This window comes from Amblyomma mixtum, chromosome 3 (genome assembly GCF_055824585.1).
Source record: "Amblyomma mixtum isolate Tamu chromosome 3, ASM5582458v1, whole genome shotgun sequence".
Lineage (NCBI taxonomy): Eukaryota > Metazoa > Arthropoda > Arachnida > Ixodida > Ixodidae > Amblyomma > Amblyomma mixtum.
This window is the reverse complement of record NC_143014.1, coordinates 215746621-215774411: the sequence shown is the minus strand read 5'-3', so window position 1 is coordinate 215774411 and position 27791 is coordinate 215746621. Positions and strand designations below refer to the sequence as shown.

The 27791-nt window shown below is 48.8% G+C and overlaps 1 protein-coding gene across 1 annotated transcript; it reads right to left on the bottom strand.

Moving 5' to 3' along the window:
- Positions 1 to 19: 19 nt before the first annotated feature.
- On the bottom strand, positions 20 to 22966 carry LOC149353656 (nose resistant to fluoxetine protein 6-like). The gene is made up of 13 exons (XM_089582700.1): positions 22394 to 22966; positions 9879 to 10087; positions 8967 to 9090; positions 8664 to 8751; positions 7601 to 7713; positions 6402 to 6581; positions 5644 to 5740; positions 4878 to 4973; positions 3645 to 3813; positions 3073 to 3155; positions 2382 to 2504; positions 1226 to 1670; positions 20 to 919 (listed from the first exon to the last, which is right to left on the bottom strand). Exons 1-13 carry the CDS (start codon positions 22764 to 22766, stop codon positions 539 to 541), a joined length of 2481 nt encoding a protein of 826 aa, XP_089438826.1. The 5' UTR covers positions 22767 to 22966; the 3' UTR covers positions 20 to 538.
- Positions 22967 to 27791: the final 4825 nt, after the last annotated feature.

Here is a 27791-nt window from a genome sequence, read left to right as displayed (position 1 = left end):
TCCCCCCCCCAAAAAAAAAATCACTATGGCGTAGCCATGTGATTTGCCTTCATGAACGCCGTGAAAGCATAAGTAGTTATTCCGTTCTGAAGGACATAGAAGCCTTCTCATACTGCCTGAAAGTAGACAGTGATAGAGGGCCTCGTAGTCTTCGGTCGTCGCTATCATAATTCCTGTGCGACAAGAAACAACAAATGAAAATGAAACTGAAATATAAAACTGAAGGTGATCATCAAAGCAGTCACGCTTCATTTGCGGTGGGTCAAAGAAGTCTGACAGGCATCGCATAGCACGATCTTCACCTCGAATAAAAAAAGAAAAACGACAAGAAACGGAATGCAGCGGGCAAAACAAACAATTACAATTTTCACGACTGGGTTCCTGGTGGTCGGATGGCCGAGTAGACATCGATGTTTACGAAGTAACCTTACTATGATTCCCCGCCCTCCCTGATCAGTACTATAAACACAGCAACAACCGAAATGAAGAGAAAAACAAACTATTTACACATTTGAGCACCTAGACAAACAACATGCCCTCAGAACTTCACTGTGACAATGGAGCCGCCGGGTGCAGTGTCCTTTTCGCTAAATTCACTTTGGCATGCACTATTGACGTAGCCGTTCACGTGACTTCCGTTGACAGCGTTTTTCGTGACGTCAGGGAAGCCGTTCACGCACTCATGCTTGGGCAGCGCCACGTCCCATGTTTTGCTGGCGATGTCTCCGCTGGACACTTGGATGGCTTTCAGTTCCTCAGTTTCGCCCTTGAATTTGGTGTTGTCACTCATGAACGCTTTTTTCGGTACGATTCTGGTGAAGAATGCGTTGTCCAGACCGGCCACGGGACACTCGATGAAGAGGTAGACGATGGAACCCACTACATAGGACATGATGGCCTGGGACAGGTACGATTGAGCCTGCAAACATCGCAAATAGCCCAGATTAGCGGCGTGTTTGGACACCGAGCTGTAGCGTTTCCGCTGTCGCGTCAGCGAATAACAACGGGCTGTCCCACGTTTGAATGCCGGGTCAAGAGGCTACCCATGAAACCAAAAGGCAGCGCTCATTAAAGACCGCTAAGGAGTAATTACGTTAGTAGCGAATCCTTTAATTGCAGTTTGGTCGCTGACAGTAAGCCGGACTTTGCGACAGCGGATGATATGCTAGTGCTTGTTTTTCGATTGAAGTGACGCGTACGCGTCACATGCGTTTCATTCACGTACCTGCAGGAATGGCTGCTGACTGATGTTCTCTCGGCTGAGGATGGCGTTGCAGCCCATCAGGATGACGTGCACGAGGTAGACGGAGAACGAGAGCCTTCCCAGGGGGTACATGACGGGCCAGGCGAGGATCTTGTTGATGAAGCCGCCGTAGCCCGTGGCACAGGCGTACATGACCCAGGAGGCGCCCAAGCTCCAGGAGGCGCGATGGAGGCCCCCGTAGAAGGCCGACTCGAGCCTCTCCGGCTGCCGTCCGTCGAACCAGGTGCGCACTCCCAGCAGCGCGGCCAGGGATACTGTAGCGGCCAGAGCCCACGCGGCGCCCTGGACGAGCCTCGACAGCTGGTGCCGCCGCACGGCGAGGCAGCCGAAGATCATGCCGACGAACAGGGGCGGCGCGTGGGTGTACGCCTTGATGTAGATGTTCATCGACGAGTCGATGATTCTCCTGCGCAGATCACAGAGGTCGAAGGTCGGTCAGTGCCATGATCGCCAGAGGAATGCAACCAACGCGAACAGATACTCAACGCAGTCGTGGGGAAGTTCGGAATCTATTTCACGTTGTAGTCGTTTCCGTTCTAGCTGTGCCGCTCGTGCAGAGTTTATACCTTGTGTGAGTACCTAACGTTTTCATTCTACATCACGTGCACGCCCTTCAGCGCTATGACGATTTCGACAGCATTTCACGCCTGCTCATTTATACAAGCTCCAATTTAACGACGATGCTTTCTGTGGCCGCTTAGCTAAGAAACCGATTGAAGCTGTACGCATATACACAGCCATACACTGTACTCCAGGTGCTTACACTGCTCCTACTTTCAACGTCGTTATCGTAGCCCCACCGGCATCATCGCCACTCTCGCTCCGTTCTGACTGTCGAAACCCTCGTGAGGCAGCATCACCGAGCGGGCATGCGCCACCGTTTGCCCCCTCAGTGCCGACCTTCCTTATCGCGATGGAGGGCACACTGCGACAGGCGCAGCTTCGCACTCGTTTTTGTTCACCCATATGGAACAGCGAACAGAACATCGCACGACGGATGTCAAAATGCTACCACATAAAATAATGACAACTAAGCATCTTCCAAATGCAAACTTTTTCAAAGCCCAACGTCGTGTTGCTAAAAGAAGCCTTCGCGTGTACTGTCAGAAAGACTTACTGGATGTCCGTTGTAAAGACGATGTTGAATGGTGTGTAGTTGTTGACGTAGACTTGGATGCCCGTCGTCAGGCAAGTGGCAGCAACGGAAGCTCCCATAAGCCACAAAGCTACCTTAGGCCACCTGAAAAATACGCATGAAAGACGTTTCTTCAATTTACTCCTTCACGCGTCACCGCACGTGCTCAGACATACCCAGAGGAGTACGCCAAGAAATCAAAAAGAGAAGAGCTTAACTGGATGTCGTTGAAGCGCCAAGCTTTATGTATCTCTTTTACGCGGGCTGGCAGCATAGACAGTGAGTAACGCGATTTTTTAAGGCATTTTGAGGGCTTGAGCGACAAAAAAAGGCTTTCACACTGACACTACACAGGGATGACATTCTTGCGTATGAATCAGTGGCTCCATCTGCTTTACGCTTATGTAGACGATTATCCATTGCCTGTTATGACTAAACATGACTTTAGCGATTCATTTCAAAGTGATGATAAACTTCGCATTATCCCTCAGATTGAACCAAAAGAAGGTTGGTTGCTTCTTTTGAAACAGATAAAATGACAACAAGTCAGTTCAAATGCTCCAACTCAGTCGTTCTGGCAAAAGCAGAAAACGTGTAACACGATGTAAATAGCAGTTTATCTCATGCAGACAAAGCCTGTCAAAGCAGTGACAATGCGAGAAATAATATTCACCTGGGGTAAATGGCGACCAAGATTATAGTGCTGTAAAGTGCAAGCTGGTATTCCATCGAGATGTACCAGTAGTGGGGCATACACTGGAATCACAGAGAATAAACCATGAGCAGCTCATAAAGTGCCATTTGACAAGCGAGTTGCACCCAACACGCCTGTTTCGATTTCACTTTATAATTAAGTTTTTAAATTGTTTAATGGGACAAAAAAAAAAAGAATCGTACGTCTGGGAGCAAACAAATTACACGCTTATTCTTGCTCTATGCGTAATGGCTCCAGGCGCATTAGAAAGCAAAGTGAGGTCAGTTTACAACGGTGCATCGTTGTAGGCGACTGCACTTGCGAGATCTTTAACAACCTTTGAATCTGAAGTTTATGACAATAATAACAATGCGACAGTCGATGCTCCCATAGAAAGAGACTTGCACCCCAAAAACAACAAAGCGCAGTACCAAGCCTGTCAGCATGCCTGTTAAACGGCCACATACGTCATTGGCACCGAATGATCGTTTCAAGTAAGGAAATCTGGCTTCTGCGCAAGCAGCTGAATGGGCTTCACAACGGCGACTCACGAGGTCCTTGTAGTCGTCCATGTAGTTCTGGCTCATGGTGAATATCTTCCACCAGTTCTTGTCACAGGGCTTCACCAAAAGCGGCCAGTAGTCGTGAAGCGCGGGACCGTCCACGATGGCCGGTATGAGGAACACGAACCCCAGCAACGCAGCCATAGGCACCATCAGCCTGTGCAGATGCAGCATACGTACGCGTTATAGCCTGCCCGCACGCGTGTATAGGTACGAGCAGCTATGAAGATAGCTTGCGCGTGACGTCACAGGCGCCGTGAAAGTGAACAACGCTTCCTCAGCGCACACTGGCGTAGCTGGCACTAAGCGGATTAGAAGGGCGCGCAGCCTCTTAACCTGGTCTGGGTCCACCAACATGGCAGCTGCTGTGACATGGGTGCAAGCTATCCAAAGGTGATTCGGAAACTCCGGCATGCCCCAGACAAAAACTGAGAAACAGGCGCATTATAGCCAACTGACGCAAAGTGTGGCAGCTCTTGAGGCACCGTCCTTGAGGCTCTATATGGATAAAGGCGGCGCAAATGAAGAGTGCTTGTGTAGGTACTCTGTCCTGTTTTCACTAGTTGCATTTGCAAGATCATCAATGTACTTCGCAGAAAATTAGTGCCGCGATATCTACCGACCTAGTTATCAGCGCAAATGACAATGCTTTGAAACGCGAACTACCCGTTGGTGTGTAACTACATACAGCAGTATCCTTATAGCTAATAACATCAACAGCCATCGACTCATGGCTATTCACAGTCGGTGTTTCGGAAAAAAAAAATAAAAAAAGACGAGTCCTGGCGTGAACTCGCGTGTGTTTGCTGCGTAAGTATTGCTTCTTTCTCTGTAAACCATACTCACCCAAGCTTTCGATATGTATAAGCCTCAATGCCACAGAAAAGCGGTAAATAGCTTGGAGCCGGAAGAAACGGTTGGTCATCGTGTTTTTTTTTTTTTTTTGCGGCCTGGTCACTTGGGCAATGCACTTCGTGAACGTATAGACGTGAACATAGCCCCTCTCATTTGAGAAAATACAAACAGAGATGGAGAGAGGTTAAGTGCGCAGTCTTTTCTGCGCATTAATTTCCGGCAATGCCTCTACTCAGGCTTTGTTTTCAATCAGTACAACATGTCCCAAAGCGAAGCTCGCAGTGGAAGTCATGAAGTGGAAATCAATCAGTTCTACGCTCTCTACCGGCGCAATACACGGCGGCATTCTTTCTCATTCCGACTCACCTGATATACCGTCTCACGAGCGCCACGATGTAGAGCAATACCGGCGAAACGTCCACCCTCGGAGCCTTAGCCACCAGGTAGCCGGAAAGGAATCCGCTGAAAAGGTTGATTTTAATGCAAATGAGGTCTCTCTCATTTATTCAAGCGGTGCTACGGCAGCACGGGTTAAGAACACAGACAGAGAAAATTAGAGCAAAATATATGGGGGTCACTGTGGGGTGCCCGGTTATCACTTAGTGTGGGTATGACGCATTTAAGTTAGGAACTTATCCGTTAGTTATATCGGTCCTATTTTAGGCCATTTTTGCCGCACCTCTACGTTATACCACTAAACTGAATATATCAAGGACCTGCAAGACGAGAAAAAGATCGGGACATTAAAACAAGGAAATTTCTGTTTTTGAGTAGGACCACAATTCCAGCTTTCGCTTCCTGTGCTCTCTAATAATTCCCCTGTCCTGGTGATAGTTTTGAATTTGGAAATTCGAATGGCAGAAGTAAAAACAATCTCTTCGCACGGTCCTTTTCACTCGCTCTGTAACAATCGCGGAATTAACGATAAAAAGAAAGTTTTTCTCTTGAAAATGTGTGCGATGCCTCGCTCATCAGCCAACAGCTGAGCCTGGAACCATCAGGCTAGAGTTACGGCCGTGCCGGCCGAAGTGCTATCCGACTACCGTAGCAAACAGTCCTATAGTTCAAGCGCTGCTATAGCCCTCATCCATTAAACCGTAATCCGTTAAAGCAACGACATTACGATACTTACGTTATGGCAAGGAATGTCTCGACAGCCATGAAAGAGTTCAACTGGACAGTAAACAAGAAGTCCTCTTGTGCCCGACGCAGGAGGCGAATCATGTTAGCTGAAATGAAAAACCCCAGAGGTATATAATGTCATCCTGAGTCGCTGCAGATTTCTGCTGCCTGAACTACCAGCGCTCGATTTTGCATTAATACTGGCATACTTTTGACATAATTAAATCCTAGCTGTCGACTCAAGTTCACTGTGAGGTATCGTTGTATTTGGTACATGGCTTTCGACGTCCCGAAGCTTCACGTGGGCTACGAGAAACGCCATAGTGGAGGTCTCCGGATTAATTTAGACTGCTTGAGGGTCTTTCACGTACTCGTACACCGCACAGCACATGAGCGTCCTTTGCGTTTCGCCTTTGCCGAAATGAGGCAGACATTCAGTCCCGCGTCACTGGGCTTGATAGCCGGACGCCACATCCACTGAGCTACCGCGGGGGGTGATTTCAGCTGGGGTATCTTCATACGCTGGATTAGCTGCGTTCCTTGAGTGCCTAGTAGACTCCGGTTGCTTATAAAGGACGGCCACAAGCCTACTAGTCCTTTTTAATGGACTAATCATAGTCAACGACGACTTGGTCATCATCATCTTGGTTCACACTAACGTGCGAACGCTTTAAACAACACTGTTGCCTCCCAGGATGCTGGCGCCTCATCCTGTTCTTCTTTCTATAGCGTTTGGCGCCAACCCCCTGAAGCGTAATTGATACTCACAGCTGGCGTGCAGGTCTCGAAGCATATGGCTGTGTCCCAGCACGACCCACGTGGCCGAGAAGACTCGCACGCCGTGGATGAATCCGAGCTTGTTTGAGTAGTCTCCCCAGTTGGGCATGTCCATCAGCTTCTCGAAGGCCCTCCGCAGGGAGACAGACTGCACGGCTTCGTGCACGAAGACTGCGAAAAAGTGCCAGCGATGTTCACAGCTGCGACAACGGCAAAGCGATCGCGCTTCACCACGTCAACGAACCACAGAACGCGTCGTGCTGCTTGCTACAAGCTATTCGCTTATTTTATCTCCCACCCTTGTGAAAGCGCTTCCCTTGAACTTCAACGCCCTAATAGAGCCCCAGGCTGTACGTTGCGGCTGAATACGATACAACCTTTCATTACTGTCCCCGAAAGTTTCCTTCGTACGCTTGGATACATCTATTGTTTGCCTTAATTTGTTTTATTTACACACTTTTACCAAAATAATTGGTTTGGCTGGGTCAATGGCGGTTAAACGTCCCAAAACGGCTCATGCAATGTGCAATGAATGAGTGACGCTTAGTGAAGGGCTCCGTAAATTTTGACAACCTGGCATTCTTTAACGTGCACTGAAATCGCACTGTACACGGGCATTGAGCATTTCGCCTCCATCGAAATGTGACCGCCGCGGCCGGCATCGAACCCGCGTCTTTCGGGTCATTAGCCGAGTGCCATAACCCCTAAGCCACCGCGGCGGCATCAAAATGATTGGTGTGGTTCAACTGGGCTTTGTACAGTCAAGCATGAATTCAAGTTGACGATGCTCCTATGAGTGCACAGCCGACTCTGCAGCTGAAGAATCTCTGGCATCGGGGTTACGCAATAACTCTTCGACAAAAAGGAGAGCCGCAGACCCCTCACAGTGTGCGGCGGGGTCAGCAGAGCCCGCAGACTCCGCCGCACACTGTGTGTGCGTGTGTGTGCGTTCGTGCACGCGCGCGCGAAGTCTGCATATACTGCGCTCGCGACTGGAGAGCGAAGAAATTAACTTGAGAAGACTGGCTACTTGGGCTCGCTGGTATACATAGTTTCACAGGAAGGAATGGCGCGACAGAAGCAGAACGTTGGAAGAAAAACGCGCGCGCGTGTTGTTTTCTTCTTCCAAAGTGCTGTTTTTGTCGCGCCATACCTTCGAGCGAAGACATTCGACCGAAAAACTTTCCCACCTGTGAAGGTGTTATATTTCGGCAACTTGTCGTCCTCCGCCACCACCACCGTCCTGTAGATGTCGTACGCAGTTCCGAAGAGGATGAAAGCCGTCCACAGTACAAATATACACCTGCAAAAAGAACGTAAAAAAGAATGTGTGCCTTCGATTGCGCGTACTGGCAGAGAATCATTCTAAGAGCCCTAACCACTGAGAGGCAGGTTACTTACAAAAAACTGGTTGCACGACAGCCATATTCGCACAAAAGCGACATACAGAGGGCAACGAAACATTATGTTGAACATTTTGGGTCGACGACAGTTTACGGTATAGTGTCAAGATCGAGTATCTCTTTGCTCACAAATGTTTTCGGAACGCCGAATTCGCGAAAAAGCTGAATTTTCTCGCTGCGTACAGGCACAGCCAAAATTCAGAAGTGCATTATACTGCCACCGTACGCCACCGGTTGTGCTGTCTGGCACACTCATCTCGTCAAATTAAACCTGGGCTGTGTTCTTCAACCGTTTCTCGGGGACAATATACATGCAGGTCACGCAAGAAAGTGTGGATCACATCCATCTATTCGTGTCTACACGCTTATACTGTCCAGGAATTAAGCTTTGTTTTGAATTCCCGTCTTTCGAAAACTATTATGGGCACCTGGACGCTTTGGCAGTAGATGCAGAGAGATTGGCCTGAAGACAAGCACATTGATATGAGAGGAATGCACTCGAATATTCGCTCGTAACTACTGCTGCCTGCAGTACCAGCCAGACATGCTTTACTGGCTGAGCCTTTTCAGAATAGGCTGCTCGAGGGCAGACTGAGAAACTGGCGTAATACAACAAGTGCGCCCCAATCACAGCACATTAAACGGGTCTTAAATAAATAAATAAATAAATAAATAAATAAATAAATAAATAAATAAATAAATAAATAAATAAATAAATAAATAAATAAATAAATAAATAAATAAATAAATAAATAAATAAATAAATAAATAAATAAATAAATAAATAAATAAATAAATAAATAAATAAATAAATAAACGTTTAAAAGATAACACATTCGTCATTACTTACACAATCAGGGTTTGGCGCTGGTCCAGCTTGACTGGCTCGTCAATCTTGCACCACGCAGCCTTGACATTAGCCTTGAGATCACCGACTACTGCATGAAAGAAATGAAGATGGCAGTTGTAGGAGTTGGTCGTGTGAGAAGCTGTACCTCGATTTGAATATGGGAATACTGTAAGGTCAGCACTTTTGGCAAAAGGAGGAGCATGGTGTCATGTGTGTTTGATTGGGTCTCACAAGCTACGAGGCCAGTGGCGGAAGCCGCTGGAGCGCAGATTCAGTATTCGTCGCAGGACGAGGTGTACTTACAGTGATCAATCATGACTTGCACGTCTTCTTGCTGACACACGGAAGGTATGCAAGCGCCGTACTTGAGTAGCGGGATTAGGGTTGTGATTTCATGGGTTGCGGCTGAGGAGATATTGCCGACGTACTGTTACATGAGAAAGGAGAGAAGCAAAGAACACAAGGAACCTGTGAGTTAGGCGGCCATAACGCAGTATTTACTGGCAGTTTTTCTGGTTGTCTAATACGGATTGGATTATTTCACAGACACACACGAACGCACGCACTCATTCGTCTGTGAGGCGCCGACATAAAACTGCTGAAAACCTCAGCGTTCTCAAAGACATAAATTTCGCCCTTCTACTGAAGCTTTGAAAGAACCCAGAGATGCAGTCGCGTGAATTGGGGTTGTTATGGCTCTCTTATTGTTTTTAGTGACTGATGCTAGATCCGCCGTTAGAGAAAACAAACACTTACGCGTATAACGCGTTAAACGAACGCGTATAAGATCCAACTGTCAACATTAGAAAACCTTTGATTTTAAATTGCATTAGTGCGCATGTGTTGAATCCACGGATGCCGAGTGCCTTTAGGGCGCGCAAGACTTTGCGGTGTTTTCTCGCTTCAGTTCTTGGCGTGCTTTGCCACCATCCCCTCTGTAACAATTTTGGTTCCATCCGCAGTATTCGAATTCGAGCGCTACAAGTCGTGCAAACGCGATCAGCATCGTACTATTATTTTTCGTTGTGCAGCGTACACTCTACACAGAAAGGAATAAAGAGGGATTAAGCTGTCCTCTAGCGCACTCCCTGTTATAAAAAGGAATGCCCTAAAGGACAGCTTATTCTATTTTTACTCCCAAATAGGAGTATTCGGGTTTAGAGTGAGCGCGAAGGAAGCGCGCGCCACACGCGCCCAATTGCTGCAGACACTCACATCGAGTTTGTGGTGCTTGATGAACTTCTCGGCGGCTTGCACCACCGTTGGAGGCATCGGGGAGGCGTCGTGGTTGAGGTGGATCATGCAGTACCTGCCCTGGAAGAGGCCCTCGTGATGCCGGATGCCGAGGCACTCGTCGTAGTGGCCGTACATGGCGATGCGGCCCAGGGTCATTCCGGCTTGAGGCTTGCCCATGGCGTCGACCACTGCGCCAGAAGCCAATGCGGTAGCGATGTCAGAGAGCTACAACGCACTGCGTCACCTGTTGTTCACTCGCTGACGGAGACCGGTTCCGAACACTTATGGCAAGAAAAGACGCTGTCAAGAATGGGTATTTTTTATTCCTATTAATATAAAAAAGGGTCCGCATCGAGCGCAGAGAGTTCTAGCTAAGGTAAAGGAATAGACTGCACTGTTTATAGCGTTTCTGTCGCTCTATTTGCTAAGAAGCGCATTATGATTTACACTATTGACAAGCAGCAGTTTGCTTAGGTATCTATACGGAACATGGCCCTCGTCACCGCTGCATGATCAGTTAAGTCTACTGTAGGATTAAAAGTATACTATACACGTTAAATTCAACGGAATATTGAAGCCAGTACTCGAATTGATGTGATTCAAGGGGTCATTTCTGCAAGTCGACGCGGGGTCTAGTACAGTTTGAAAAAGAGGAAAGAGAAGGGCGCGAGTTTATTTTCTTTTGCCCCAAGCCCCGAGTTCCGTCATTAGCTCCAGAAATCTTAACCAGCCGCAGTGCACACGAAAACTGTCACGAGATGGCAAAAATAAATGCCTTATTAGTTTCGCAATTCCAACTTCTTTTTTCCCTGCCGCCTATTTCATACCTTTCATCACGGTGGTTAAAGAATGTGACAACATGAAAACATGTTCGATGACCAAAAAGAAATTTAGTGACGCGCTATTATTTATGTCACTGGTTCACTTCATCAATCTGCGTGTGTCACGCTGTCGATAAGCGAGAATTGTTTTGATTTGCTTTCTTAGACTTTCGCAAGCTCTGAGTTAGGTAGGGAGTGATGCGGCGCGTCTGGCATTGAGTTCATGATTCATTGTTCCTGATACCCCACTGCCAAGTCATAAATGGAAAACACCGCCGGCTGCAGACCGCAATCTTTGCTATTATTTTCCTTCCGTAAAAACCCGCCTCTCCGCTCCACGTCACAACGCACTCGCAATGGATGCTTCGTCCGGGCCTACTGGCCCCGAGCCGATGTGCGATCAGCTGCCAGACTTTACGCGCTAAGATGTTGGTGTATTTAATTGCACGGCCATAGCGGTCAAGGAACCACCTCTATGCCTTTCTGTTTGCAGACTGCCGCATTATGCGTCTGCGTTATTGATTGAGCGATCCCGTTATGTCGCCTTCGAAAGCGGATCAATAATTATTGGTTGTTCATAGGTCTGTGCGCTCGAGACAATATATGCGGCGCTATTTTTGCACCCCCGTCCGGTTTAGCGTTGAAGGGCATTTTCATGAGGATTTCTTGGGATGGCGATGCGCACACGAACAAACATACACAGGAAGCAGCAGAAGACAGAAAGAGCGCTCTTTCTGTCTTCTGCTCCTTCCTGTGTATGTTTGTTCGTGTGCGCAACGCCATCCCAAGAAAGCTATGCACCAACTCGCCCAGCAAGAAGTTCTACATTTCATGAGGATTTCGCGACAACAAAGAAACTCTCACTCACTCACTCACTCACTCACTCACTCACTCACTCACTCACTCACTCACTCACTCACTCACTCACTCACTCACTCACTCACTCACTCACTCACTCACTCACTCACTCACTCACTCACTCACTCACTCACTCACTCACTCACTCACTCACTCACTCACTCACTCACTCACTCACTCACTCACTCACTCACTCACTCACTCACTCACTCACTCACTCACTCACTCACTCACTCACTCACTCACTCACTCACTCACTCACTCACTCACTCACTCACTCACTCACTCACTCACTCACTCACTCACTCACTCACTCACTCCGCTAATTGTCCTCCAAAGTAGCTGTAAGAAACAAAGGGGAAGGAAAAGGCGGATGTGTATAGCACACCCGCGGCCTTGACAAAAGCGGCGCGGACTTTTCTTATTATTGCTCTCCTATACTGGCACCGTGCTAATGTGTTTTCCGCTGGGGGAAGTTACCTTCTTTCAATGCGCAGGGAGGTCGCGTGGAAAAGCGGCGCTCGGGGCAGGATCGAATTCTACCCAAGTCTGCAATGATGTCTGACTGCTTGGGTCTGCATGTTTGTGTTGACGCCCACGTAATTATCTTTTCTTCGGATTTAAACAGCGCTAACTTTTCAGACGAATACACAGACAGACGGGTGGTGACTCCAACTATGTTTATTGACACGTATTTTCGTTGAACGTATAATAAAGACCCCAGTGAGCGCACGCGCATCTATGTCTGACCACAGAAGGAAAGGAAAGGAAAGAAGGAAGGAAATGTTTTTTTTTTCCTTTACCAAACATGACAGCAAAAGTAGATTAAGTCGAGAAGACTGCATTTAGTCCCCTATTTTTAAGCAAAGTGAATTCGCTGGTATGCAGGGAGACAGAGGTGGTGCTGACAGACATGTCGCCTCTCGCCTTGATAAAAAAGGCATCGGATATTTCCCGAGCTAATCTATCTTTGCTCCTGGACAGAATTTTGATCTTGTCAAGCCGTGGCTCACAGTTCTGATCGTTTAGATCCTTGCAAGAACGGCAATGGGCGGGTAGATTCATGCATGAGTTTGATGTGTTTCCTAAGGTTCGTTCATGATCCCTGGCACGTTCGTTAACACATCGTCCTGTCTGGTCAACGTACACTTTGCCACAAAAAGGGGGGATCTTATAGACCACTCCCGTGGCACACCGGACAAAGGGCTTAGCCTGTTTTTTTCCAGAGCTCAATGTTACAGGGACACTACTGCTGACTTTAGGGTACGTCTTGGCCAGTTTACAAGGCGCAGAGAACACCATCGGAACGCCGCAATTGTTGCCCACCCTTTTTAGGTTATGGGACACCTTGTGGATGTATGGCATAACCACTGGTTTGGCGTTCGCAGGTATTTCTATTCTCCGTGTCTTCTTTTGCCTTCCCTTGAATTTTTGTAGGAGTGCCTCGGTCACAGCTGTCAGTAAGTGGCCAGGAACCCTGCTTTTCACAGTCTGGCTACCTCGCCCCGAAAGCTCTCTTGCACCCGCCGCACTGGCTCAGTGGCTACGGCGCTCGGCTGCTGGCCCGAAAGACACGGGTTCGATCCCTGCCGCGGCGGCTGAATTTCGATAGAGGCGAAATTCTAGGGGCCCGTGTACTGTGCGATGTCAGTGCACGTTAAAGAACACCAGGTGGTCAAAATTTCCAGAGCCCTTCACTACAGCGTCCCTCATAGCCTGAGTCGCTTTGGGAGGTTAAACACCAATGAATGAATGAATGAATGAATGAATGAATGAATGAATGAATGAATGAATGAATGAATGAATGAATGAATGAATGAATGAAAGCTTTCTTGCATCATGTGGCCCTGTAACATCGGGCTCTGAAAAAAAAAAAAAAAACACGCTAAGCCCTTTGTCCAGTGTGCCATGGGTGTGGCCTATGAGATCCCCCTTTCTTGTGGCAAAGTGTACGTTGGCCAGACAGGGCGATGTGTTAACGAACGTGCCAGGGAACATGAACGAAGTTTGGGAAACGCATCACTCATGCATGAATCTACCCGCCCATTGCCGTTCTTGCAACGATCTAAACGATCAGAACTGTGGGCCACGGCTTGACAAGATCAAAATTCTGTCCAGGAACAAAGATAGATTAGCTCGGGAAATATTCGAAGCCTTTTTTGTTAAAGAGAGAGGCGACATGTCTGTCAGCACCACCTCTGTCTCCCTGCATACCAGCGAATTCACTTTGCTTAAAAATAGGGGACTAAATGCAGTCTTCTCGTTTTAATCTACTTTTGTTGTCATCTTTGGAAAAAGGAAAAAAAAAAACCTTTCGTTCCTTCTTTTCTTTCCTTTCCTTCTGTGGTCAGACGTAGATGCGCGTGCGCTCACTGTGGTCTTTCTTATATGTTCCACGAAAATACGAGGGGATGCTGAAAAGTTCCTGGCTTTGCCCCCTTTCATATCGAATTGAAAAATTAGTTGGGTACCATAAAAAAGCATGATATCTTTTTATGTAACTGTGCAAGTATCAGGTGTTTCTTGTTTATATAACTATTTTTAATTTCAGGTAGAACGTGAGATGGCAGAGGCACAAGCAAGTTTCACGCCTGTGGAGTTACGGGTCGTGATGAAGTTCTTGTTTCTATAGAGAAAGTCTGCAAAGGACATTCACAGTGAGATGTCACAAATACTAGGGGAGAAGTGTCCCTTCTACAGCACTGTCAAAACCTGGGCTGCTCGTTTCAAGACTGGGAATTTCACTGTTGAAGATGAGCCCCGTAGTGGGGGCCCCACAACCTCAACAGACCCGGCAACAAGCGATTCTCTCCGTAAGCTGATTCTTGAGGGCCGGCGAATATGGGCCAAAGAGATAGCCCAGATACTGTACATCTCCCGGGAGCGCGTTGGTTTTATTATTACGGATATCCTAGACATACGCATGCTTTCAGCGAAGGGGGTGTCGAAATGTTCGAACAGTGAACAGAAGGAGGCTCGAGTTGAGGCATCCAGAGGTCTTCTGGCCCATTTTGGTACTACAAAAAACTTTTTGAATCAATTACTGACTGAGGATGAAACATGGCTCCCCATTTATGATCCAGAAACCAAGGAATAGTAAAAAGAATGACGCCACGGTGGGTACCCGCGACCGAAGAAATTCTGCGCACAGAAATCGGCAAAAAAGGTCAAGACGTCCATTTTTTGGGGCAAAGATGGAGTTATGTTGGTAGACTACCTACCTCAGGGCTGTAGTATAAGCTGAGGATATTACGCCGACCTCCTCGACAAGCTGAAAGGGGCAATTAAGAAGAAAAACGCCGGAGAAAGCTGAGCAAAGGAATCCTTTTGTTGCAGGACAATGCATCTGCGCACTTGTTCAAAGTTGTGGCTGGCAAACTGAAGGCCCTGGGTTTCCAATTGGTCCACCATCCCCTCTATTCATTTCACCTGGCCCCTTCTGACTAAAATCTGTTACCTAACTTGAAGAAACATCTGAAAGGTCGTCATTTCGACGACATTTCTGACGTCAAACTTGCTGCTGAAGGCTGGTTTGACGACCTGTCACATATTTTTTTTTAAATGAACTAGAAAAGCAAAAATAACGATGCAATAATTGCATAAGACTCAGGAAGAAATATGTTGAATAAATGGGCAATTTCAAAACTCTGGCTATATTCATTCTGTGCAAAGCCAGGAACTTCTCAGCACCCACTCGTACATGTCAATAAACATTGTTGGAGTCAGCACCCATCCTGTCATGTCTGTCTGTGTATTCGTCTGAAAAGTTAGCGCTGTTTAAATTTGAAAAAAAAAAAGAAAATGCATCACCGACTAGCCCAGCAACGTGTTTTACTAAGGCACGTATTTAAATTGTATTTTAGAACACGGTGTTCTTATTGATAGAGCTCAGACAAAACCGGCTGTGAGGCAACAAAATGCGCTGTTTGAAAAAAGGCCGCTAGAAGGGGCTTTTCAAGCATACCAACGAGAACACGTATTTTCCTCAAGGAAATAACGCTTCGTGGTATGCATGATCCAATCGCCGTATCAAGGTTCTGAAGACTTGGCTCCCCTTCCCCAGTTGCCTGAAGTTATACACAAGTGACGAGCATTTTTGCATGCATTTATGCGTACAGGGAGCTTTAAAGTGCAGCGTTTGGTTGCGCCGCGGGGGCATACTTCATTGCTCGAAATGACGCCTGTGTTTAAAGTTCCGAGAAACTTAACGATTAGCGTCATGGAAGGTGCTGGTGGTGTGCTTACCTCTTCTATACGTCCGACAAATTCGAAACGAGTGTATTCACATAATAGCATTCTCGGTGTAACGCGCTAGAAAAAGTATACCTGTCTAATACGGCCAAGTACGCATATGGATACGGGCAGAGCAAGGCGACGAGAGCTTATCAATAGGATAAACGCATTGTAAATTCGAACAAATTTGCAACAGGTTAGATTTAAACGGGTGCTCTGAAGGCAGTCATTTTTGCTAGGAACGTCACGGAGAATATTCGCACGTACTTCGAAATCTGTTCAAATGACTTAGTTTGTAAACAGCATCAGGGGCACGTGCATTGAATGCAAATTCTACACGGGCTTCGCTTCGCTACCTCTCAGTCGGGGGCAGAGAAAAGCTTTCGGCAGCGACTTTCCGCGTCTTTATGCCGGCGTTCGTGTCTCCTTCCTTGTTTCCCGTATCAGTCGACTAAATTGCTTTGCCCGTCACGAATTAGTGGCGTACGCCGTCGATGGTTCGCACGTGTCAGCAATGATGCTGTCGGCGGCGCGGTGCCAGCCCTGGAATACAAGATGAGCGCGCGGAAAACCGACGCGACACAAGTTATATATGTGTGTACAGCCTGACTGGGCATTGCTCCTGCGCTGTGAAAAAGGGGCAGGTAAAAAAAAAAATAGCGACGCCGCATCGTCGTCGTGTCTGACGGTGACAACGACGCGAAGACGACAAGCGGACGGCGCAGGGTAGCTTTTGGTAATGCGATCGGCGTGCTTGGATTGGGTGTTTCGCCAATACCCAAGCGGTGTTTATATGTGATCGTGGTAATTACCCTTTCACAATCCGACGATACGCTAGTCGCATTCCGACGACTTTGGATCTGCTTCGCTGGCTTCCTGGGTGATGTCGTATAAGCACATCGTGCCTGCCTTTTACGTTTCACTTCTCACTATCTCAATTTTTTTTTTTTAATGGGACAGCATTTCTAGGCTATGTCGGCGGGGTCATATGATCAAAACGTGTCCGCGAAACGTGTCCGCAGCAGTTGTGACGTTCTCAGAAGAGGTAGTATCAAACGAATGGTTGTGATCGATAGAGGACGGTGTGAGGATGATTAGGTAATTAATTATAACCAATAATTAGAGTCAAAATGTTTAAATTGAATGTCGAAATAGCGCGGACGGCAAGTAACAGCAGGGAATTGCACAAATGAGTGAAAAAATAAATGTTTGAAATGAATTGAAATGTGATTGGTGAATGAAATCCAAAGTAATCGATTAAAAACACTTCGTTGATTTGGAGTAATTAGTTAATTAATTAGAAACAAAAGCAATGAAAGGTTGAATGGTTTGGACGGGAGTATAGTAAGTGGATGGAAAAGCAATTAAGGCGTCTGATTTGAACAACGAAATGGGTAATCAGTCATCGACCGATAAGGTTAAAAACGTGAACTAATCAATTGATTTGAAATTAATTAATTGACCTAAATTAATTATTTGACTATTGATTAATCGATCAATATTTTCAATTGATCGATGAATAATCAATCGATCTGTAATTAATACATTGATCGATTAATAATCAATACATCTGTATTTAATCAATAAAGCGAGGTGTGAGAGCCGAGGAGACGTCAATGCTTCGCATTCCCCCTGTGCGGTTCGCCGCAGTGATCTCTAATTTTTTACTGCTTTTCCTTCCCTCTCTGAGGTCGGTGGTTATGAGGGAAACGGCGAAGTCGGAAGAAGAGTGGAGACGGTGGAGGAGGAGAACCTCCTCTCTTCTTTCGGCTCGCACTGAGAAAAAGTGTATCTGGTACACGGGTACATCATCACGCTGAAGAAAAAACAGCTTTCATAACAACTCCGTTGCACAAATTCGTCGTGCGTTTGCGCAGACTGGTTACACGGCCGTCGCGCCCCCTGTGACCACGCAGCAATAGTTTCTTCTTGAAAATATTCAGCGTGTACTATACACCGAAACGCCTCGAAACGCACAGTTGCGCCACCACTGAAGCTATACTTTGAAGAGTTACGCTTAAGGTAACCGGTTAGATTCAGCCACGTCGCGGGTTTTGTCCACGGTTTGAAAACAATGTGCACTTGGCAGCTTATTAACAATTGCTAAGCCCTGCACGGAGGACTGCGTGGCAAAGTTAATTCAGTCGTACGTAGGCCATAAAAAAGCCCTTACGAAGGCCATATATAACAACGTAAAAACAGAAAGTAAACATGCAGGATAGCTGTAGCTCGGGCTTGAGTCGCCAATGGTGTTTAATTCGGGAATTCACATCCCGTAGTCATGGTGGCGTGATTCCAAGACGGCAGTACCCCATCGCGCGCGGGCACTTGTAAACCATGCTTTAATATGGACGCAAAGGGAGCCGGATGGAGGCAATCTCTTGCATTTTCTTTCAGCCCACCCTTATCGATGCACGAGAAGAGTTACAGCAACGCATCGTATTCCGAGAAAAGAAAGGAAAAAAATTTAGTCACGCTAATTGACCGCCACGTCTTGCGCACTCTGGAAAACCAACACGGAGAAATCCAGGCTCTTTACGGCCATTGCTTGAGTGACGTTCGACGAGAGAATGGCTTCTGAAGTAGCGATTTATACACACTGAGCTTAAACATGCGACGTGGTCCCGTGCTCGTCGAAAACAGAACACCGAAGTGACCTAATGCGGGGTGCATGGAATTAGCGCCAACACGTGCCCGCCCCAGGCTTTGCCGCTACGCTTGAGTAGCCTGGGTCAGCTTTGTGCAGCTAATCTGGCTGTGAGACCCACGAAAAGTGAGTGGTTCGAGCTACGTCTCTTCCGAACCGACGGAGGAAGGGGGGGGGGGGGGGGGATTTACCCGCGTTTAGCAGCGGCCACAGGCGTCTGGGAACAGGGGCTGTTCCTACAGCGCTACCGCGGAAGCAGCGGCGCTTCTGCGCCCGAGTCCAGCGCGCGTCGTCCTTCTCGGACATTCGACGCGGCGTCATTCGAGCGTGCCAGTGCAAATAGCGTCGATAGGGATCACGGTATGGGTAACTGGCCGCCTGCGCAGGTATCGCGCTCCGAGACCCGTCCTTCACGCCCTGGCGGTCCGCTTCAATCGCTGGTCCCCCCCAATTGCGGAGATAAACCGCTTCCGATGACGGCGCATGCAACCGGCGCGCAGCCCGCCGGACTCGCGACTATCGCGTCGTCAACGTCGTCGGCGGGCCGATGCATCTTCCGTCCACACGCGTCCATACGAGCGCCGCGCGCTTGAATGCGCTCCTTGTTCAATACGAAGCAGCGAAGAAGAAAAGACCTTGGCCGCCACTTTGGAAGCAAAGGAAACCTTCACGATTCGGCTCGAAGATGGGAACTCGTTCGAAGGAATAAAAGGGTAGGGGAACTGCGATGACGTGTGTGGACAGAAATAGCGTGAAGCAAGAATAGAAATGTCCTTTGCCGGACCTAAAGACAGGGACCTTTTATTGTTATTCTTCCTGATACCTGCTGGCTCTGTCATGTATACGTAGTAGAGAAAAATCGAGTGGGGGAGGAACTGGGGGGTTGGAAGGGCTGAGGCAAAGAGAATATAGCGCCGTGATGGAAAATTTTTCATTATATAACAAATGACCGCGAAAAGCAAGTGCCGCAACGGCTGCGACTTTTGTTTTGTTCATCTGCGCCATCCAAAGGACCTGGCGACCTTGTAGTGGTTACAACTGAACCGCTGCCCTCAATGGCACTTCGACACAAAACGTCGTACGGGCTAGCCTCGCCCTCTCAGAGCCCCGTGAGGTGCGAGGAAAGGGTTGCTTGCCACTTTGTACAGCTGACGGATACCGACCACATTCACCGAAAGAGTAAACAATCTTTCCTTCCGCTCGTTCTCTCCCCATTGATTTGGCTGCCGAAGCAGGCTTCCCTATTGTTTGCTTCCATTCTGATAATTATCGCCGGTTGCATAAGGGGATCCATTGTTTCCACTTGGACGCGTTCGTTTCCAGTCCTGTATTTGGCTCTCGGAAGAAGAAAGCGGTTGCGTTGCACGTGGCACAGCGAGTATCGGCTACGTAGCGTATTCTATGCTATCGACATGCTTTGCAGTTCGACCGAGAAAATCCGACGCGGAAAGCAAGCGCCTAAGTTTATTAATAAACTGGAGAAGCTACTCTAGTTGGTGTATAATCGTGAATACTTGAAGGTTACAGCGTAGATGAGTTCTTGTTTGCTATATTTGTATTTATCGCGACACAGGAGACCGGACACATGCACATATGAGAACACCTGCCAGTTCAAGGTAGGATACTGCCTTGCTATCGCACCGCCATCGCGGTAGTGGTTTGCTAGCAGTGTAACCTTTCAGTGTTGTTTTTTTCCGTAATCAGAAGCACACGTGTCAAATAGGGAGCATACTGAGACCATGCACGCAAGATATTCAGCCCGGACAAGAAATGAAGTCGCAGAGGGTTAACCCAGGCGTGCGCCAACGGAAACTTGCTTCACGAATTGAGACGACCGCGAATCTGCTCCTTGAATAGCGAAGCCATCTGAGCAAAAAAATAAACGGCCGATGCCAAAAAGAGCTCACTCGTAGTTTTTCCTCCCTTTGTCGCGTAAAAGTCCTTCTTTCGCCCGTCGTCCGCCTCAGACGGAGAGGCGAGGGCTCTTTAATTCGCCGCTCTTAGCCTTTAGCACGTGGCGCATCGAAGCCTAACGGGCACCCGTGCCGTAAATCGCGCCCTACACACGCCGCGACGGATCACGCACCTGTCGGGATTTCCGAGCGGCGAAGCGCTAGCCCGACGCCTAACACCCGCTACGAACGTTAGTTCCGTGTGTACACAAATATTACGACGCGGCCGGCCGACCGGTCGCGCGTACGCACGCACATCGTAGCGGCGGCGTGTATATCCCGCACACCTTAGGAGTGCTTGAGTTAACGGCGGCCGTCCGCGCGGTTGGCACTCCGGCGAGACTTACGCGCTAAGTATACTCGGGAGCGCTAAACGCTTCTACAGTTGACAACGTTATACGGAGAGGAGCCTCGGGGCATGATAGCGCGCACGGCAAACGTCGGCAGCCGTTGTCCGTGCGACTGAAATGGCATTTGGCAGCCGACCAAGTTTCTCCTCCGCTTCCGAGAGATCCTAGAGCGAGGTCTTTTGCCGCTCTCCCCGAAGCGCGGAGTTCACCATCAGTCAGGATGCCATTCAACTGTCTCTACGCGATCTCCCCGTCCGTGTGTGGCTCCATTCAGTATTTGTTCCGCAGCTGAGTTTTCCTACCGGCAGGATGACGCCCGTATAAGCAGGACCGTTGTGCCTTTAACGGGACGCAGACGGCGTGACGGCGTTAGTAACATGAGAAACAAATGCATCGTTAAAACATGGCGGGTCGATTGGGGCAAGGTTTGATGCCAGTATGACACTATAACACCTGTCAAAGCGGCTTGCTAAAAAAGAACCATCTTTGCTCTATTATGGAAGCGCAAACACTATGTTTTACATATCTCACGCATTCGCCTTTTTGTCTGTTTGGAAATGCTGCATTTTTCGTACTGCCAAACTTGCCTTGGTCTGGAAGACGACTTACCGCTACCTATAGTTTCCTCTAACAGAGAATGCAAGTTGGCAGACGTTCTTCAATTAGATTAGCGAAGAATAAAATTAGCGTGGTGTGGGAAGCCAGCGAGGTGCCGCGATAATAATATTTGTCTCAGTCGACATGAACGAGAGACGAACTCAGAACGCGTTTTCTTTTTCTCATCGTTTCAAGAAATAATCTTTACCTCAGAACGGCACCACAGGGTTGTCTGTTTTGCTAATCGTGGTTTTTGTGTTCTCTCCGAGATAACGAGATACTCGCTGCCTACCAAGGCATATATCGAGTTTGCAGAGATGGAGAAGAGCACGAGGCGAAAGCGACGATTAATGGGAGCACCATGATTGGATTTTGATAAAAACCTTCAATTCAGGCGGGTGAATTGGTTTGCACTTTTCTTTTACGCGAGAAACTGGCGGTTTTGGTTTGGTTTTACCGGGCTTTAACGTCCCAAAGAGACTCAAGCTATGAGGGACGCCGCAGTATAGGGCGCCGGATAATTTTAACCACCTGGTGTTCTTTAACGTGGACTGGCATTGCGCAGTAAACGGGCCTCTAGCATTTCGCCTTCATCGAAATTCGACCGCCGCGGCGAGCAGTCGAACCCGCGTCTTTCGGGTCAGCAGCTGAGCACCGTGCGCACACTGAGCCACCGTGGCGGCTACACGAGTAACTGAGTAGCTTAGTTGAGAGAGTAGTGCTCTCAGCTATATTAGCAAGTGAAAGGGCAATAATACGAGGAATTAAAAGAAAACAGATAGGCGAGAAGGCGTTGTGCAACTGGTATTGACTCTAGTAAGTGCATTAGAGTGGTTAGAAGTTTGCATCTTCACGGAGCACATAAAAACTGACAAGCCATAGGCGCCCTCGAGTGCGAGAACTAAAGAGGCGCCGCACGTTCGCCCATTGATGCGGGCGCCCGTGCGTTCAACGCGCTTGAATTCTCGCGCACTCAGCGAGAGACACGGCGACGACAGAAACAACGGGGAAAAGGCAGCACGCCGCCGGCACTCACTCTCGACTGCCCAGATGTCAAAGTTCCGCAGCGCCGGGCCGATCTTCATGAGGGAGCCGATGCATCCCGGGGAGAGGCGCGGGTCGTAGATGAGCTCGCTGATCATGGGGTACAACTCTTTCATCGCGATGCGCATGGCGCGTTCCGAAATTGAGTCTAAGGTCTCCTTCAGGCGGTCCACCGGCTGCGGGGTGGTCGTGGTCGTCGTCGTCCTCGTGGTCATGGCCGTTGTCCTGCTGGCAGCAAGTAGGTCGGAAGCGGCCACATCGCCCGTGGAGCTGCCGGGGGCCAGCTGTGCCGAGACGAGCGACGATGCCGCCGCCACGAAGAGCAGCAGGAGCCCGCGAGAGCACCTCGCCGATCCCGGGGCCATGGTGAGCGTTCGGTTGCGGGCAAAGGGCCGAGGAAGGACGGTGCCGGGAACGAGGGGTCCGCCGCAGTCCTTAAGCGTCCGCGGCAGATGACCGAGTGAACAAGCGGGGACTTTCAACCTCGGATTAATCGACTCGGAACTAGCAATGAATTTACGTCACCGCGCCACCGAGGAGGGGGAGGGCGAAGCGGGGGAGGCCCGCGACATGTCTCTCCCCCGCGTCGTCGTCTCCGCTGCTTCCCCAGGCGGCGCGTGCCGCGAGGGGACCTTGGTGGCGGTCAGCGCGTGCTGTTGCCGTTGAACTTGACCAATCGCCAGCTTCGGGAGAAAGGCTTCTCCTGCGGGGCACGCGCCCGCGCACGCGTCTTCGACGCCCGCCGCCGCTGCGCTGGCATTGAGCGCTCATGTGGAGTGCGCGCCCCGCTGACGGAGTGACGTCAGCGAAAGTGAGACTTTTCCTGCGCTGATACATCTGAGCAAGAGGAAAAAACTGCCGTAGCCGGGCTGCACTCCGCCGCAGGGCGTGTGGTATATGTGTACACCCTTGGACTACACTCCTCTCCCTCCTGTCTACACTTCCCTTCCAAACCCCGCGTCCTTTTTTTTTTTTTGTAATTGCCACATTTGCCAGTGCGAGTCCCTGGTGTATTTTTCTCGGAGCGCGTGGCCGTCACCAGCGCGGGCGAGGCGGCGCCCTTCTGCTCGGAGGAAGTGTCGCCTTCCGCGGTCTTCGAAGAACTCAACGCTGTAATGTTCTCTCGCTTGCTTCGTGAACAGGGAGTCCCGTCCGTAAATCACTCGTCCCGCGCTAACGCGTTCGTCGCCTGTTCGCATCGGCTCCGCTTTGCGGTGGACTAATAACGCACTTTTCTCGAAGCCCCACCCTTTTTATTTTCCCCCTTATGAAGCGCAGTTGTGTGCGCGCTTTGCTTTTTGCGTCGTGTTATTTCTCCTAACGCCCTCTCTAAAGTTACTTACGGTTCGCGATAAGGAAGAATTGGTGTGGTTTTCAGCTCTACCTTTTGTATATCATTTTAGCTTGTGGCGGCGCACGGTTCAGTCTATCACTGTCCGCGTGGTTGACGCCCTTGTAGCCGCCCTGCTCCCGGCATAATGGTCTTGCGACCAATGGTGTCCATGGTGCGACATCAATAAACACGCTTGCGAAGAGAGAGAGAGAGAACGGAAACATAATTTCATTGCTGAAATCTCCGCAATGCTTTCCGTCCTGTCCAAGAAACGAGAGTGACTCGAGAATTTACCACTGTGAGGGACATTTCAGTGGCATCGCACCGAGCCAAATCTTGCGTCGTGCTTGCGTTCAGTTACGGGAAAGTTTGCATTTTTTCACCGTCCGTGATTTTTTGTGGAGTCAGCGGTTCTAGCTTCGACTTGAGCAGTCTTTTCTTCGCCACATTACGCTCTGTTTTAAATACATGCATAGTTTTTTCTGGGCGCTTCGTCGATTCCCTTCGCTACTCTCTGAGAAACGGCTCTGCGCTGGGAGGGCTCATTTTGCGCCAGGAAATTGGTGCGCATGAGCGCGCTGCGCAAGAGGATCTTCGCACTTTGTCCTCACTGTGGTCTTTTCAGAACGCACCAGCATCACATTTCCTACCGGCGACTCAACGCTTGCGCTGGCGCGACATTCTTCGGTTGCTCGATAATATTCGTTTTCTAGCGCTATTGCACACACTTGCCCATTAATCAGCGTTTCTGATGTGCTCCACATCTCTCCAATGTGTTCCAGATGCGCAACGCCACAGAACACCAATATTTCACTTTTTAAAGTGCTTATTTTTCGAAGCGAGATTGTGTAATCTTTCCTACCACAAAGTTTTGGCTCGCACCATCACTTTACATCGAAGGCAAATGAGCATCGTGAGCTTTACTTTCGTAATTAGACTTAAGACTTATGTTTGGAACGTCATTATTACTTACTGCGCGAATTGTAAGCATTGCGTGTTTATTACGTAATAATTAACGTCGCCTTTGTAATGCGATCGAAATTCCGCACATTGCTTTGCTGGACGATAAGAAACTTATCAGGGTCTCCCGGGGCATGGATGCTATCGAAAAAGTGAACTAAGTGGTCGTATGATCTGTATGGGCCTGTCTTATGCAGTGCTAGGAAAAAGCGCTCTTACGAGAAGGGGCAAGGAGGAGGGATGGAGCGCAGTCACTGTCTCTCCTTCGTCCCAAAGGAAGAAGAAAAGCATAGTAGTTGTGTTGCAGCCAATTTAGCCATATTAGGGACATTTTAGGGACATATTAGGAATATATTAGGGACAAAGTAGTATTCATCAAGGGAAACTCCTGCACTAGCCTGCTCCCGAGAGACACACCTGTCCAGGTTGACCATAACCTTACGAATTTGCGGAGTGAGCGCTATCAGGGGTGTGCCACCACGTGTTTCTGAGGGTTGAGGCTTCTGAGTGTGTTAGAGTGAGAATTGTGAGTTTTTATTTTCGCGCCGTGAATTTTGGTGCAACCAGCTGTGTAGGCGGTTCTGAGTAAAAAAAAAACAGAACACAATTTTTTAAAAAGCATGGATAAAAAATAAGTAAATCTGTAGCGCTATAGAACCGCCACATCAAAGAGCAACCTTTTTTTTGGTGAAGATTCGCTGAACGCCGTCGTATTTGCTGAAGCTTATTAACAAACTGAGTTCCTAGAGAAGGAAACGCTTGTCTCCGTAATTGGCGATCGACTATCTCATCAGAGGCATAGCGATATCAATCTTAGATACCCTGGACCTCGTGATATGCCGCGGACCTGGAACGGGCGCGTAGAGCGCACGTCGGCACTGCGGCATTCATGCCAAAATATTGCATTCTTTAGGCAGATGCAGGCAGTCTTGTTTTTGGAGCGAAGTATCTCAAAGCATGTGCCTGCTGACTGCAGACATTTACATCGCAAGCATGTGTCGTGCAGCATCTGTGCTTTAAAGTAGGGGCCATAGGTTAAGTTCGTGCTTTTCATGGCGTGAATGAAAAGCTATTTTTGGCCAGCGCAAAAAAAAACAAAAACAGTATACGAATTGGCTTTTAATTCGGGTGCCTTTATTCGCTGCAAATTTCTCCCAGGTCGCCTGATGGGACAACCCTCTAAAGCGCCGGCCATATGTGATGGTCATTCGCGATCGTTCAGTCGCGACAGCCAACCAGAGAAACAGCGGCCACTGAGGATGCTAAGTGCCACTTCACCCCTGACACATGACTTTTTTTTTTTAATGTTGAGTCGTTGCAGCTGCTCTAGGCGGATTCCCAGAAACGATGGCGTTATAATGAAAGGAAAAGTACAGGAAGCAACTGCCGAACCATATGCGATCACACGCCGGAGCCACCGTCACGCCTCTTGAACTATCGCGCACGCTCGGCGAGGAGCAGCAGAAGTAAGCGGCACCGAAGAGCGGGAGGGAACGAGTCGATGGCGGCCGAGCGCGTAAAGCGCGCTTCGCATATTGGTGTTTGGAAGGACGTCATCAGGGGCGTCTTTCAAAACGCGGAAAAGAAGCGCCTCGCTGCCGGCTATTAAGGCGCCGGTCGCTTACGCCCGCTCGCTACCGTCTTCTGCCGCCTACCCGAGTCTCTCGAGCTGTTCGGACTGCTTGAACGGAGAGGATGGCAATGATGGTCATCGTAGCGCTTTCATTTTTGCGGCGTCCGTGCGGTGCACACTGAACAGAAAGGAGTAAAAACGGGGCAAGCTGTCCTCTGGCGCATATCCTTTTATGAAATGGAGTGTGTGCTAGAGGAGAGCATACTCTCTTACAGGCGTATTCATGTTTAGGGTGTACAGTACGGTCCACTGATAAAGGGAACATGCGATCGCGTGGCCTCCGCGCTTCGCGCTGTGCTGCCGCCGAGAACTTGTGGGGCCGCCGCGGTGGCTCAGTGGCTATGGTGCTCGGCTGCTGGCCCGAAAAACGTGGGTTCGATCCCGGCCGCGGCGGCTGAATTTCTTTGGAGGAGAAATTCGAGGCCCGTGTACTGTGCGATGTCAGTGCACGTTAAAGAACCCCAGGTGGTCGAAATTTCCGGAGCCCTCCACTACGGCGTCTCTCATAGCCTTAGTCGCTTTGGGACGTTAAACCCCATAAACCAACCAACCAACCAACCAACCAACCAACCAACCAACCAACCAACCAACCAACCAACCAACCAACCAACCAACCAACCAACCAACCAACCAACCAACCAGAACTTGTGGGAATTGTCGGCACAACACGCATGCGCAGTAAGCACAGCGGCTGGTCTTTCCACGCATGCACCTCATGCTGCATATTCTCGCCGCGTCTAGGCAGCAGGGCTTCGTGAAGCGCGGAAGGCACGCGATTGCATGTTCCCTTTAACAATAGACCGTACTGTACAACGGTTGGAGAGTAGGAAATAGGCAGCTGCGTGCAGTAGCTTCGTAACGTCTCCGTTTTCGTCTCCAGCTGTTTTTGCGGTCCTCGTTCGCCGTGTTCGTCTTGTGAGCACCGGACGATATAAGGATTCTATTCCAAATCGATTCCTTATACTGCGTCTTCAGACTGGTTGTGACGAATATCATAGAAAACTAGTGCCGTTATTGTCTGGCGGAAGGTATTATATACAGGGTGCCTCACCTAAAACTTCTGATAGCATTTAAAATTGGGCTTTTTCTGTTAGAACAGCTCTTTGTCGGCATAGCATTGTCAGCGGTGTAGTACGTCAGAACACAGCTAAGACGTGCTAACTAGCACGCTGGTTATATAATATTAAATCGTTAACTTTTAACTATTACTGTTAACATCCTTAATTATTGATAGCCTGGTAGCCCACCGTAATTAATATCTATATCCGTTTTTAGTATTTCGAAAACGCGGGTACCTTCGGCGCTGTGGCCCACAAAAATATATTTCGACGAGTTACGTCCACAGGAGAGGTTGCTTTGCCTGCAAGCTTCTCGAAAGCGCATGTATTTTGGAGCGATGTAGCCAGAATTTGTTGGGCCGCAGCGTCGCGGGTAACCGCGTTTTCGAAATTATAAAAACTGATA